The sequence below is a fragment of the Sebastes fasciatus genome, chromosome 19 (assembly GCF_043250625.1).
Source record: "Sebastes fasciatus isolate fSebFas1 chromosome 19, fSebFas1.pri, whole genome shotgun sequence".
Taxonomy (NCBI): Eukaryota; Metazoa; Chordata; class Actinopteri; order Perciformes; family Sebastidae; genus Sebastes; species Sebastes fasciatus.
This window is the reverse complement of record NC_133813.1, coordinates 4,886,363-4,902,387: the sequence shown is the minus strand read 5'-3', so window position 1 is coordinate 4,902,387 and position 16,025 is coordinate 4,886,363. Positions and strand designations below refer to the sequence as shown.

Genomic DNA, 16,025 nt, shown 5'->3' with positions numbered 1-16,025 from the left:
CAGGGCATAATAAAGTTCATTTTGATAACACAGCAGGAGCCGGGGAAAGCTTTAATCTTGGTCCCTGTTCTCCTTGATAGAGGGGCTAAATCTGCCGAACCTCCATAAAACCCAACGTTCCCTCCCCCCTTATATGTTGCAGCCTGCTACAGCACACCCTTTCTACAGTAGTTGCACAATAATCATTTTGTTTTTTGCAATCATGTCCTTGATCCTGAGTCGCTATGACAACCGCTCGCCCAATTCCCAACAAAAATAAATCGTCTACTTTGCTCATTAAGAGAAACCACGCTGTTTACTTAACCGTGTCTTTCGTCGTCATTTCATGCTCGCTGAAACATTAATCACAAAAACATTTCACCTTACAATAAACAGACCTTTTATCTATAAAAACTTTGTTTTTCTGTTTCTTTCTGTGTTTCTTGATTGATTCAAAGTACTGTGATTTAATTCCACTACAACGTACTGTACTTATTTTATTTTATTTTTATTTAACCTTTATTTATCCAGGATAGTCCCATTGAGATTTAAAATCTCTTTTCCAAGGGAGTAGTTAATCGCTAATTAATCATTTTTTATCTGTTCAAAATGCACCTTAAAGTGAGATTTATCAAGTATTTAATACTCTTATCAACATGGGAGTGGGCAAATATGCTGCTTTATGCAAATGTATGTATATATTTATTATTATAAATCAATTAACAACACAAAACAATGACAAATATTGTCCAGAAACCCTCACAGGTACTGCATTTAGCATAAACAAATATGCTCCAATCATAACATGGCAAACTGCAGCCCAACAGGCAACAACAGCTGTCAGTGTGTCAGTGTGCTGACTTGACTATGACTTAATCCAAACTGCATGTGATTATCATAAAGTGGACATGTCTGTAAAGGGGAGACTCGTGGGTACCCATAGAACACATTTACATTCATCTGGAGGTCAGAGGTCAAGGGATCACTTTGAAAATGGACATGACAGTTTTTCCTCGCCAAAAGTTTGTGTAAGTTTGGAGCGTTATTTAACCTCCTTCGCGACAAGCTAGTATAACATGGTTAGTACCAATGGATTCCTTGGGTTCTCTAGTTTCATATGATGCCAGTATCTTCACACCAGCTTTAAAACTGAGCCCACTTTGTTTCCTCACTATCACGTTAAATTTGACAGCCCAATTTATTTTATTTACATTTATTTTTATATAACCTTTACATAGTCCCATGGAGATTTTAAAACTCTTTTCTGAGGGAGTCCTGGCCAGGATAGTTTCAAGAAAGTTTCACACATAAAAGCACAAATAACAGACTTAAAAACAAAAAGATACAAAAAAACAACATAAGAAATGTCACATAAAAGAGACAAGTAACAGACTTAAAACAAACAGCAAATTGCATAAACCAATGAATTAGCAATGGTGTTCAGTAAGAAGACATTCTGTGTTTGTATGCTTTCATGCTTATAAAATAATCTAGTTTAAAATGACTCTGTAGCGCACACAAAGATGACAAAAACTTTAATAGTACTATACTATACTATAATACGGATAGTTTTAGAAGAGAACATAGATAAGGAGGCAGTTTGTGTAATATGGCCTCATAATGAAAAACGTACCAATGTTCCATTCTACGGTCGTAAAAGGAAGAGAAACCAACTTTCTCATACAAACTGCAATGAAAAAAAACAACTGAAAAACTGCAACCTGCACCAGAGACAAATTATAATGCAGCATGATGTACTGAATCTAACGTTTTCAAAGAAGATGAACTTCCATGCATACATGAATACATACAACTGGTTACAGTATGGGACTGATTCAGTGCATCACCGGCTATAGCTACAGCAACACCCTTAACTTTGTCTGCACCCCCTGAAGCTGTAAATGTAAATAAATATTTAAATATTCACATACTAAACTCTATTAATTAATCTGTAATATAATCAAATGGTATATTACCACACCCCAGCAGTTGTCATGTGCCAGATGTCACTTGACAACTGAGACATCGGAACAGTAGGTGTTTGCCGATATTATAGTAATAGTCATAGGAGGATATAAATGAATTGTTATGACACAGTTTAGGTTTAATTATTGTTGATAGAGGCAGTCTAATTTAAAGTGTCACTCTCCACAAATGTAATTGTTAAAATTGTTGACAGTAATTAGCATTTTCTCTTTGTGTGTTTTGCAGCGAACCCTCTGCTTATTAATTCCTCCATGCAACCTGACCTGACAGTGTCGCGTACCTACACCAGCCCCATGTGTTTCCAGGACTCTATTGACAAGGAGCTGATGGCCGAGCGCTCGCTCCTTGACCCGCTGCCTGATCTCAAGGTCAAAGGTCAGTAAATAGAAGTGTTATGAAAGCTCATGCCCGTGGTGGTCGACTACTTTTGGAAAGGCAAACACTACAGAGCGGTATACAGTCGTTGTGCCGCTGCAGTCGGGAGGATAAATCATCTCGCTTTGAACCTGCTTCGAGGCAATCTCTAAGAAAGCTGTCACACAAAGAAAAATGGTCATCACCTTGAAGGGCATCACGAATTGACCATTCGCTAAGCCTCGTCCTCCGTAGTTACTGTTGCAACACCTGCTCAAGCTTTTCGTTCTTGCACAGCACGTAAGCAGTTTACAGTGATACAGATTTACCTCTGAATTCATGGTCTTTTTTGAGAGAATGGGTCCTTAAATTCAGACAGAGGTAGACAAAAGCAGGCTTCTCATTTCTAGCTAGAAAGCATCAGTTTTGCTGGCAGAAAAATCAACTGTCGCTGCACCGTAAACATTTAAAAAAAGTCATAATTTCAAGGCAACAAACTAAAAAAGGTAATTTAACTTAATTTCTTACGTTTTGACTTTGAGTTTATCCAACTTTGAATTTTCATTTATGTTAATTTACTCCAAGTTAAAATTAGTCCATAATGGAGTTTTCAGTTAGTAATTGAACTTCACTTCACTTTTGATCACACTGAGTTCGATGTCTCATGTTTGTTTTAGTAATTTTAGCTTTTACGTGACCCACAGCAGGGAGTCGCTGAAGTTACACACCAATCTCCATCAGGATTTGCATAGTTTTAATTTTGATCAGAGAGAAGACCATGTAACGCGTCCATCTTGTAACTTTCTTCATATGAGAAAAGAGAGGGATAACTGAAGAAATTTAACCTTAAAATGCATGCTGGGAAGTATACGCTAATATGCCGACAACGTTTCTAAATAACATGATTTGATGAGGTAAGTAAACGATCGATTGGACATTTTGTCCGCTCATTATTCAGTTACGAGATTGAACTCACTTGAAACTTGAAACTGAAAAAAATCTAATTACACTGAGTTAATAATAAAACAAAGAGTTTTAATTAGGTTTAATTATTATTATAATATTTTACAATGCAAAGGAGTCTGGTATAAAGTAAACATGGAGTGACTCTCTCATTTTTGGTGCAACAAGAGGCTCGCTTCATTTCTTAACACAATTAAAATTTTTATTTTAAAAGCTTTTTTATTTGAAAGGAGCTCAAACAGAGCGTTTCAGACAGAGGGTGAAAAGAGGAGCTGCAGCACAGCCCGTATGAGAAAAATAATGTGTTTTTTGAACATTAAAGCACGTTAACATGTTCTAATAGAAACCCAAAATTCAAGTATGAACCTGAAAATAAGAATAATAGGTCCTCTTTAAATGCTCACTTTTACTACAGTCCCATAAACACTGCTTCAGCTTGTGGAGGAACTCGAAGCTTGACAGGCTTGCTGAGCCTAGTTTCAGTTGCTAAGCGATGATTGGACAACCTTTGGTGTTTGGGGACAGTGAATTGGAGAGTGATTGGTTTCACAGACAACATACTGTATTTGAACTTTTAGAGTAATCTTCAAAAGAGCTATTGTAGCTGTTACATGTGTGTCTAACTTGCTGTTGGAGTTTCCTGTCTTTTCTCCTCTTATGTTTATGATCTGAGTTTCTTTAACTGCAACACACTCCCTGTTCTTTCATTGTGTCCGTAGGAGTGGTGGAAAGGGCAGAGTACCATGTCATTTCGCACCCTCAGACATTCCCAAGGGGCCTGGCTCCAGACTACAGAGGGGTTGCAGTTGGGACGACGCTGGGCCGAAGAGGCAAAAACCTCTTCGCTCCGCAAGTCTCCTTGACTCCCAGCAGGCCTCACCACAAAGCAACCGCCGTGTTCGGTCATGCTGGAGGCAGGCTGGTGGTGCCTAACACAGGTGAGCCCACTGTGGGGGGGGAATTACATTCGCTGCGTTCCTGTTAGTGTAAACTGAAATTCCTTCGACATAAAACTAGAAATGGAAGAGAAGCTGAAATCTATAACGTAGCACACGTCGAAAACTGCAGCGAAGCTGATGCGGGGAGTCTAGTATTGCATTTATAAGTTGTTTGACCTTGTCAGTGTCGGTCTGCAGCGGATTTGTGGAATGTCTTCGATCGACCGAGTAACATGAATATACTATTTACTGAAGTGATGAAGATAGACAGCGTCGGCATCTCTAACCGAACCGCTCCTCACAAATCAACTTCTCTCATGAAAGTTTTTCTAATTGTTTGTGTTTCACTGGATAAATTCATTTAAAATGCATTTGAAAGAACACACTGCAGACGATAAAGAAGATGTTAATGAGTGTATGTAATGCAAATCTGTGACGCTCAGTCTGCCACATTATTCAGGCAGCTCTTTCTCGTGGCCTACATTCATCATCCTGTCCCTTGAGGGCCTTTAACTGCAGTGTAGATTGGCAGTAATTGTTTATCATACAGTAGAATACTGTGCATGCGTGACAGTCAGTGTGTGCGTGCGTTTGTGGACTGCTGGCAGCGTTGACTCAAGGCCTTCGGGACCTTCCTCCGTCACCTTTTTTCCCGGTGCCATCACCTCTCTGGCTGTCACCTTCAAGTAAAGAGATCTGACAGCCGGGCAGGTGTGTGTGCATACGTGTGCATGTCTGGCTGTGTGTTGATTAGCTTTTGCGTGCCTGCTTCTCTGCAGGTATCAGTCTGCTGGTGCCTCATGGGGGGATCGCAGAAGACACTACCTGGGAAATGTACATGATCATCAACCAGGAGGACAGCAGGTGAGGGACTCTCACTGAGGCGGCGCAGTCTGCTTCTCGAGGCTGCTCGCTTTTAATCTTTCAACCCGTCGCACCGCATCCCTCATCCCCTCACCCCGCCACGTCGTCTCCTCCTCTCTTTTGCTCAACATGCACCACAAACAGATCCGGAGAATACGCAGCTCCATGTACAGTATACACACACACACACACACAGACGTATACCCGCCGAGCGAGGGGTCCTTGCTCATCTTGCAGTCACAACAGGGGAGGACATGATGTGTCACAAATACATTGGCAGCTGCAGACAGATTTCATTACTGCCTTAAGCAAGTGTCTCAGCAGAGAAAGATACACTCCACGACTCTGGTTGCCTGTTTTGTGTTTAGTAGACATAACTGTGACACTATCTCTCTCCATCGTGACTGCTTGGAGTGGTTAACTTTGTGCAGTCACGATGATCGGTGATGTTGATTAGCTTTTTGGCTACAAAGTTTAAGATGAGTGCCAGAAGGAGTGTGCAACTTTGCCGTCAAGATTTTCACGAAGCTATTACTTGAGGTGGAAATGGTGTGATAGATAAGAAAAGAGGCTGTAATACCTTTGACTTCTTCGCAACAGAGCCTCAAAAGGTATCTGACAACCAGAAGTCAGTCTTTTAGACGTGTTCTTGATTTATAGCAGACAGTATCAATGTGTCAGCATGTCTGTGTGAAACCCCACTAGCGAGATAGCGCCTTAACAACAACGACTAGCCGCTCGAGCTTCTCAATGGAATTCGATTTCTGCGTCCCAGGGAGAATCAAAAGTGACATTTAGTTGCCGTATGAAACTCAACTGTCACCTCACCTCACCTCCACCCGCGAATTAAGTGCCGAGGGTCATCTGGGTAAAGATAGAGATCAAAAGGTGACTTATAGGTTGTGGCTCGGAGCTCAGTTAGCGGGCTGGTTATACACTCCCCCGCCTCAAGTCTCCCCAATTGAGCCAAGCTGCTGCCCTCCAGGCTCCTGCTTTGCTCTGATAAGCCTGATGCTGTTTACTTCTCCGGCTGCCGTTTAAGAAGCTGCAGGAGCCGTGCACCGCTGAGCTGTCACTCAAAGCCTATCTTCTGACAGCCGCTGAGTCCAGGGGTGAAATTGGATCCTTTTCTTCCCATTCAAACGCGGCCATCTACATAAGACGCAGCTTTCCTCTGCAAGAGAATAGGAATCGATCAGCTCTGGCTCGGTTTCAGGTGTTCGCGGGAGCTTTTTCGTTCGTCCGTCCTCCGGGCTTTACGAGGTTGTTTTGTGTGTGATCTTCTCCAGCTCAGCGGGAGGGCGGTTGGGTAGTCCAAGGACAGAATCATAGTGTGTGACAACAAAAAATGCCTGATAGGATGTGACTCTCACAAGTTTGAGTCGATGAGTTGAGCACTATCAGCCTCGTTTTGTGATCGTACTTTGCAGGGAGGCGCCGATTACTCTGTAGTGTGACAAGGCTTCCTTTTAACATTTTGGTTGGTGGTTGTTTTTGATGTCATGTTATTTGTGCTGTCCTGAGTTGACCGACTTTATTTAGTGCTTATACTTTACTAAGCCTCGGGAACCCAGATATTTTCCCTTAAATATAAATAATAATCCCTGTATTTTATTTATTTATTTACCCAGAATCCCCAACTTAGTTTAATGGCTGCAATTTTGTTAAACTCTGTCTCCATACTTCCGTGAGAGCTTGACAGACAGAATGTCAAACACCAATGAGGTATTGTCAAAATGTTATTCATTGTGGTTTGAGCAAAAAAAACAGTGAGGAATGTCTCGCTGGATGCTGCTGTGTGAAAAACTGAAAGATGCATGTTGTGTGTTCAGCACATTATGAGCCAAGACTTAACTAATAACCCCCAATTTGTTATCTACACTTCAACCGTCATCCCGGAGTGATACCTCTTTGTTCTCATAACCACAATCAGAGACGCTAAATAACTATCTTTAATCTTTGCTCACAGCCAATCTGGCTAATTATCATATTCCGAGCAGCAGGTAACCTTGGTTTCCTGTGAGCCGGCGGCTGATTAGCACCAAAGTGCAGCTGCAGGGCCGCCGCTGCTGTCTGGATGTGTGATAGTATATTTAGACAGCAGCATCTTAACCTATTTTAATTTTGTTGATTGGTAACAGCGTAGTGATGCAGTTTCACACAGCACTCTGTTGAAATAATAACAGGAGGCAAAAAACCCTCAATAACACGTTTTGCTGCGTGGGAATGCTACCCTCTCAGTATACAGGCTCATACATCACACCTCACCTTCCCACCTCCATCTTATTCATAAAAACATTAGATATTCATCTTACAGGTATATTGTTGCTACTAGAAAATCCTGCTTCAGTAGTCGTTTCTTAATTTGAACATTTTAAAAATAACAGTACTAAAACAGGCAAGTACTGGAAGCACTGGTGGTACGCGTGCTCTCTCTAGTGGTACGCGGGGGAATATCTATCGACTCCACTGTATTGACGCTGTATAATGTTTCAGTTTGTTTGGGAACGGAGCCACGGTGAAGAGAAAAAAAAGCCCTCAACAGCATGGCGCTACTAAACCTGAGGGGGCGCACCCTATTTTCCCTGATAATGCTACACTGTGAACAAATCTGTGTTGAAATCAGCAGGAGGAGAGTTAGTAACGTTAGCTGTTAGCAGCCGGTGGGCAGCGCAGTCCTGACTGGCTAAATACCGGAGATACAAACGTTAAAGGAGGTGCCATTGAGTTATTGTTATGAGATGTTCAAAGTCGGCTCAGTAAAAATTACTATTGGGCGAAGGTAAATTACAACATTATCATGATAAAAATAGTTTTGGTGAGAAACTTGAATATTTTTTTTATCAGAAATAAAATAAAAAGATGTTTTCACATCAATTTAAAATAGATATTAGAGAGGGAAATATGAGCTGTTTAACTTCCCAACACTAGCTCTAAGCAGCTTGCCAAGATTTATTTAATCAAAGCAAATATTTAAATAAGCATAATCATTTGAACTGTGTGTTTTTATACAAACAACCACTTTAGATGACAATAAGAAAGTACAGTGCAGTACTGTGTACAATAGAGGTTAGGTCTGACAGAATTAGTTTGGCCCCCGGCAACAATCTGGGTTTCTCTTGTGGCCCCCCCAGGTCATAATGGTGGTATTCTGAGGTGGTACGTGGTGAAATAAAGTTTGAGAACCACTGAACTACAGTAATAGTTTGAGCTGAAACAATTAGCCGATTAATCAATAAGTCGGTCGAAAGAAAATAAATCAGCAACTATTTTAATGAACGATTAATTGTTTCAGTAATTTTTCAAGTAAAAATGCCAAACATTTGTTGGTTCCAGCCAGGGCAGTAGTCAAGACCAACTTAATCAAGTCCAAGTCCAGGTCCAATCGAGTCCGAGTCAAGACCGAGTCCATAGACCAAAATAGGCAACAGGGTCTTGAGACTGAGACCGGACTCAAGGTACTACAGCCCTGGTTCCGGCTTCTCAAATGAGGATTTGCTACAAATCACTGTACACTGGATATCTTTTGGTTTCTGGACTGCTGGATGGACAAAACAAGACATCTGTAAATGTCACATTTGGCTCTAGGAAATAGTGACGGTCAATTGATTAATTCCTAATTAATCAAAATGATTTATTGGGGAATTAGAATGGAATTGGGACACAGTTATTGACTTGGTTGTCTTACGAAGTCAGGTGCAGTGTTCATGTGTCGTTTTGGTCTTAGTCTACTAAGATTTCTTTAGTCGATTGGTCACTTTTTTATGCCTTTTTCATGCTGAATTATTTATTTTTCATGAATCTTAGGAGCACATCTCTGGTAGATTTGAAGTGGTGCTTATGTGTGATTCCTTGTATCGAAGCTAAGTTTTACAGATCTGTCGATTAAATCAACTGATCAATTAGTCTAGAAAATCATATGAGTGTTAGTCGACTTTCTTCGGTCGAGGACTGCCCTATTTGTGATGCATCTGTGCCTGCATGTCGGGGATCTGTCCCCGCTGCAGTTGCATTAATGATGTTGAGAAATATCCATGCTGCTCCAGCGACAACAGCACCAACATCGTGTCCTGTATATGTGAGGTGTCCAGCCGGGCCAGCTGCATGACTGATGGTGGTCCCATTGATTGCTCTCAGTCTTCAGGGCTTCCAGCCAAGATTGGGCCACTGGCCAAGAGCAGCTTGGCCCAGCTAATCTGTCACCAGACCGGCCAGAGCAGGCTTCATAAGCTCCATCGACCCACCAAGCTTACACGCTGTGTGCTAAAGCCTGTCCTCCCTAGCCCCACTGTCCATTAGTCTTGGTGCTTTAATCTTCCTCTATCTGTGTGTCTGCGTGTCAGCTAGTCAGGGATTGATTCATTATGAGTGTCCAGGGATTTGAGTTTACTTTGTTCATAGGCAGGGGTCACACTCTGCTATCTGAATGCCTGTTGAAGCAGTGATTCATTAGTTGTGATGTTCATGTCTTCATTTTCATACTGTCTTAAAGCCTTTTTAGGTCTATTTAAAGGTGCTATTGATAACATTGATAACATTAAGCCACTAGATGTGACATTCTCCCTCCTCCGTTCCACTGCATTCACTTCACAACAGGTGGTTGCCAGGCACTCATCAGTGACGACCCAGAGACACAACATGATACCAACGTTGTTTTACTATTGGCTCTCGAGTCTTGTTAGAAGTGGGAACCGAACGTCAGATAAACAAAACTTTCATTTTGGACCCGTCAAATTTTAAAAATGATTCATTCTAGGGCTGTCAAAGTTAGCGTGATAACAACGCATTATGCTAATTTAATTTAACGCCACTAATTATTTTTACTCATTAATGCAACATGTGATTTATAGGTTGTAGCAGGCTCAATTTTACAGCTAGAGTGAAGATACTGGCATCATATGAAACTACAAAACCTAAGAAATCCATTGGTATCAACTATGTCATACTAGCTTGTCGCAAAGGAGGTTAAATAACGCTCCAAACGTACGCTACATTTTGGCGAGGAAAAACTGGAATGGCCATTTTCAAAGGGGTCCCTTGACCTCTGACCTCCAGATATGTGAATGAAAATGGGTTTTATGGGTACCCACGAGTCTCCCCTTTACAGACACGCCCACTTTATGATAATCACATGCAGTTTGGGGCGAGTCATAGTCAAGTCAGCACACTGACACACTGACAGCTGTTGTTGCCTGTTGGGCTGCAGTTTGCCATGTTATGATTTGAGCATATTGTTTTATGCTAAATGCAGTACCTGTGAGGGTTTCTGGACAATATCTGTCATTGTTTTGTGTTGTTAATTGATTTCTAATAATAAATATATACATATATTTGCATAGTTCAAGCACATATTTGCCAACTCCCATGTTGATAAGAGTAATAAATACTTGAAAAATACATTTTTGAACAGATAAAAAATGTTGACTTGTGATTAATCACGATTAAATATGGACAATTTCTAGAGAAATATAAATTAATTTTTATCATAAATGTTTGTGTTAATGTGATGATTGTTGTTTTAATATGTGTCTTTATTGAACCTCTGTGTGTGCAGTACTGTGTCCGAGGACGGGCCGGAGATCTTCTTGAGCCCCGCAGTCACGTACGGCCCACCAGGCCTCGACCTGTCCTGTCCCATCGCCATGACCATAGCCCATTGTGCGGAGGTGGCTGCCGATAATTGGACCATCCGGCTAAAGAGACAGATGCAGGACAACAAGTGGGAGGTGAGCAATTTCTATTAAAACTCCAGCTGGAGCTATCAGGTCCAAATTCTCTGCTGCAACATCAGTGCAAACACACAAACTTTCACCAGCGCCCAGAATATCAAAACCATCTGATAGACCTGCTACCACTTACTTTGATGAAAGTGTTCATCCTGCAGTGTAGTCATGCAAGCACGGAGCCGATTTCAGGGTTGCCAGCTCAGATTCGTCATTCTGCATAAAATTCAGCCTTTCAAGCTCTACCTCATGCTGTCATACATCCAAAAGAAAATGTCAGACCAAATGCAAATGAAGGCTATTAGTCATTGAAACGTTCATTTCTTTTCTGCCAGTTTAATGATAATGGTATTTCAAAGCATTACTCTTTCATGAATCTGTGAATTCTGCATTGCAGCTGCTCATAAAACAAAACACAACAAGCATGATTTACATTAGGAGGAGAGAATGTGTGTCCATACTGCTGTTTGTCTTTTGTTGTTTATTATATGGATTCATCTCAATTATTCTGGAAAGTGATTATTATTCTGGGAACACCGTGACTGATTTAAATTTGGATTCATATGAACTGCAGAAAATACCATCCACCAAATACATCCAGCTACTTTAACATTATTAATTTCATCTTAACCTTTTCCACTTCACCCCTCTTTACCATACAGTAGACCCATATCTGTCTTAGGGGGGTCTTTAGGGGGAGATAGCAGGTCAACAGTAGATGTCACATAGAAGTGGTGTACATCATCTGAAAGCTGGGAACCTGAAGATTAATTTGAGATGCAGCTTCTAGTCATAAATAAGAAATAATTAATTAATTAAAATACATTTTGAAAGTACATAAAGGCTAAGAAGAACATTATGATGGAAGTATATGATGGCCATTCCCATCCTCACTTACTTTTGGGATTGATACCATTTGTTACACAGATTTGGTGCTAAATTTAAACCAAATTTTTACCACCAAATGATCAATTATCCCTCCAAAATACCACATCAAGACACCAAGACCTTGAGGAACACCATAGAAAAAGACATGCTGTGATTTGGTTAAAAAACTTTTGGAGATTTCTGCAAGAATTGCATTTTTCGGCAATCTGATGGCGAGCACTTCTGTTCTGGAAACTGCTCAGAAAACCCCTTATTGTCAATCTAGCTAGGAAAGCCATCCATCCTCTGAATGCTCTAGATCTTTAGTTTGTGGCTGTAAAGTTTCATGAGGCTGTGATTATCCTAGAGGTCACCACAGATCATTTTATACATTGAGGTCAAGTTTCATAAAATGGTCTCACTATGTGAAATGGCTACTATGGGGACTACAGTTGGGCTAATTGGATCTGCAAGAGTCTCAGCTTTACAGTCATACCCAATTTATGCAATTCCAAGACTATTTAAGGACATCAAAGTATGCAGAAATATTCAAACACATTGTTTTTAGAATAGGTGAAAATATACTGCATTCAAAAAACTGCTTTTATTTCCCAAAACTTACACTGGAAATCAAATAAACATCAAATGACCATCAAACAAATCACTACCTCCTTGCAACAGTGAGTGAGTTGTAGCCAGAGATAAAAGACAGAGACATGCAGTATAATGACTAAAACATAGAAACAATGGTAATTCATCCGCAACAGCTACTCATTAAAAAACAGAAGAAAGAGGTCAAGAACAGTTACAAAAAAAATAAAAACTGGCAAGTGTGCTTTTTAAAATATTCCATTGCTCTAGACACAGCACAGTGCTACTTCTGTGATTGCTACTGTGAGGTTTCTTTTCCCACATCAAGCTCTTTCAGTAAAATAACACCTCTGAGAAGTCCTTCAACCCTGTCCTGTAGAGCTACTTCACAGTCTCGCAGAGACTTGTTCAGACTGCTGACTTCAATCCAAACACCCTCTATCCATTTTCTTGTGCCGCCTCGGCGGAGTAGACATATCTGAGATGCTCTTTTAATGTTTAACTAACCTCATCAAAAAGCTTCGGGGACCTCATCGAGGCAGAGTGACCCCGGAGCCACCGGGTTTGCGTGACCTTGGGGGGCCCGTGGCTCTCTCTCTCCCCAGCCTGGGCCTTTCACTCTCCATGACATTTACACAGATGTGATTTGCCAGCAGACGTGTTGCACAAAAGGGAGCTATCAAAAGGCACATCACTGAGGGTAGCTATATGCCATAGGAAAGGAGAGAGAGAGAGAGAGTCGGGCTGAGAAGAAAGAGACAGACGGGTTCAGAGGAGATGTTCTCCAAGAAAATGTAACGGCGTGACCCGTCTCTGTCACTGAGAAATAATGAGCCCTTTATCTCAGGAAGAATGCTTACTCAAAACCTAATCTCTGGAATTAGTACTATAATGTGAGATGGAGGTCTCTCTCCCCCTCTGTCTGTCTCTCTTCCCTTCTCCCTCGCTCCGTCTGCCTCTCAGTGCCATTCCCATTAAAGCTTGCACTTTTGTACCGCTAGAGTTTGACTCCATCATTTCTCCCCGGCTGCCTGGCGGGGATGAGCTATGTAGTGGAGATCCTTCATGTCTGCTGCAGCGCTAATGGGGCAGGTTTAGGAAGCTGTGGGCCACTAAATTACCCTGCATTGCTTAATATGGCTCAGTCAGGCCATATGCAGAGGGGACCTGTGGGTCACAGTTATGTTTCAGAGGTGATTTAGGGAGGATTGAGCACAAGATGAGGAGCAATTGGCCATCGGATACAACTGCACCCCGCTAATCCGTTTTGTCAGTGTTACTGTATCCCCATCTGTTTAGTTGATGTGTCGTTATTCATTTGGCCCGCGTTCAGCTTTTGCACAGTTCCTGATCCTGAGTCAGTGTATGAGGGAATGTTTCCAGTTTATAGTCGGTGAAGTGTCTTAATAACAGTCACGTCTTGAACTTAAAATGCTGCTCTCATGGCCTGTTCCATAGCATGTTGACATTTTTATGCTTTTGTGTAGGTAATAAGTTAATAAATAGAATAATACATCTTGCTCAGTCAATCATATGTGCAACGATTAGGGCAGAAACATGGACCACGCAAGAACGCAAACACTTCGATCTTGCATAGCTCGAAGTGTTGCAGCTCAGGACGCTGAAACAGCAAGAGAAAGCTTCTGTTTGGCTTCACTTCTGCTCAGAACCAGGCAGCTACCTCCGAGTCTGAGAAGTGCAGCCAATGCTGAAGTGCCTTAAACTTGCATTCTTTCTAACAGCCAGCAGGGGGCGACTCCTCTGGTTGCAAAAAGAAGTCTGATTGTATAGAAGTCTATGAGAAAATGAGCCTACTTCTCACTTGATTTATTACCTCAGTAAACATTGTAAACATGAGTTTATGGTCTCAATCACTAGTTTCAAGTCTTCTTCAATACAGCATGATGTTCATTTAGTAAATTATGGTCCCGTTTAGAGTCAAATAAAACATTTAGGGGCGTGGCTACCTTGTGATTGAGAGATCGCTACCACGGTATTGTCCAGTCTTGGAGTAGTCCGTGTTTGAAAAATGTCTTATTCAGTGTTCAGTTGTACTTTGCTCCTCCCTCTTGTGTCACTTCTGGTTGCAAAAAAACGAGATGGCGACGGACAAATACCAATATGCCAACCTCAAGGCTTCAAAACGGCAGTCCACAAACCAATGGGTGAAGTCACAGTGACTATTTCCACTTCTTATATACAATCTATGCTCAGCACAGCCACGGCTGACCAGTTTGATGGAGCTCTAGCTGAACATTTATTATTTATTTCTGACACATTTTCACCTCTTTATTCAGACACACGTCCCATCGTCTCTGTTTTATTGTTCTCTTCCTTCTGTGCTGTAAGTCCAGCAGTACAGGTTCCTCCACAGACACCATGTTTGTTTACTACTGTGGTCATGGAAACGCTCTGATTAGCTCTATATATCGCCTTTTTGTGGACCGACGTTTGTTACCACCATCGGAGCGCATATTGAGTATGTTAACCGGGGTCGCGCATTTGTGCCAGCTGGGCCCGGCGTTGTCATTAGCATTCGTGTACTTGCAGGACCATGTTTCTGCCCTTAGTGTTACTCACATAACACTGGCTGAATTGGGTTCAGCTTGCAGTTTGGTGGTTAAGTTAAAGCCTCTTTCTACCTCTGCAAACAGATTCCTGGCAGTAATTGAAATGTTAATAATCATGAATCAGTATTCTCAGCGCCACTGTGTGTAGATAGGTGCTGAATCCTCATAATCCTCAAAACAAAACAAAAATCATCAGCGAGATTCCATTATTGAGCTCACGATTTACCCTGAAATGAACTAATGGCTCAGAATATGTGTGCTTAACGCATCCGGACTAAATCTGATCTCTCCTGATCCTCCCCTCCAAAGGAAGTGATGTCCGTGGACGAGGAGAGCGCGTCCTGCTACTGTCTGCTGGAGACCCAGAGGTGCCATGTGCTGCTGGAGCATCCGGGTCGCTACGCGCTGGTGGGGGAGCCGCTGAACCAGGAGGCGGCCAAGCGGCTGAGGCTGGCTGTGTTTGGTAGTCCGGACACCAGCAACTCCCTGGGCTTCACCCTCAGGGTCTACTGTGTGGACGACACGCCACATGCATTTCAGGTACGAGGGAAGAGGGAGTATAGAAAAGGAAATGATGAAGAACCAGGAATGATTCAATGCATTGAGAAAGTTGTTTGCTTGGAATTTCATTGTTTTGTCTTGTCAAAATTACATAATGCATAGGTCATATCGAGTCAATTTTATTTATATAGCCCAATATCCAAATTTGCCTCTTGGGCTTTACAATCTGTACAGCATACGAGACCCATTTCGACCCTCACTTCAGATAAGGAAAAACTCCCCAAACAAACTCCTAGCTTTCAGAAAGTTACTATTATTCTCTTTGGCAGGACTTCTAGGCTTAAATAATACATTGAGACTGAGATCGACCCTCCAGCCAGATAATGAAAGTCAAGGCAAAAAGATAAGTTTTGAGTTTGGATTTAAAGGCCTCAACAGAATCAGACTGTCTGATGTCCATAGAGAGGTTATTCCAGGGGAAGGGGGTATGATAGGAAAGGTAGGAAGGGGTGTGTGTCCATTTAACATTTTCTAAGTCATCAGAAGCACCTTAAAGTCTGACCTGACATGTATAGGTAGCCAATGAAGGGAAGCTAAAACTTGTGTAATATGGTCAAACTTTCTACTAGGTTTACCATTTAGCACTAAAAACAGAAAACCTGATGATGACGCTGGATTAAAAGTTAAAG

The 16,025-nt window shown here is 41.6% G+C and overlaps 1 protein-coding gene across 8 annotated transcripts in view; it reads left to right on the top strand.

Moving 5' to 3' along the window:
• LOC141757314 (netrin receptor UNC5D-like) overlaps positions 1–16,025 on the top strand; it is a 211,930-nt gene that overhangs the window by 184,460 nt on the left and 11,445 nt on the right. For 7 of the 8 annotated variants that reach the window (XR_012591619.1, XM_074617728.1, XM_074617727.1 and 4 more), the window contains 5 exons: positions 2,191–2,340; positions 4,002–4,220; positions 5,000–5,084; positions 10,639–10,810; positions 15,145–15,375. Coding sequence is in view for 7 of the 8 variants with exons in the window: in XM_074617728.1 (XP_074473829.1) it covers positions 2,191–2,340; positions 4,002–4,220; positions 5,000–5,084; positions 10,639–10,810; positions 15,145–15,375 (857 nt within the window). In the remaining variant the exon portion in view is untranslated. The remainder of the gene's footprint in view (positions 1–2,190; positions 2,341–4,001; positions 4,221–4,999; positions 5,085–10,638; positions 10,811–15,144; positions 15,376–16,025) is intronic. The other variant, XM_074617729.1, reaches the window with a different exon arrangement.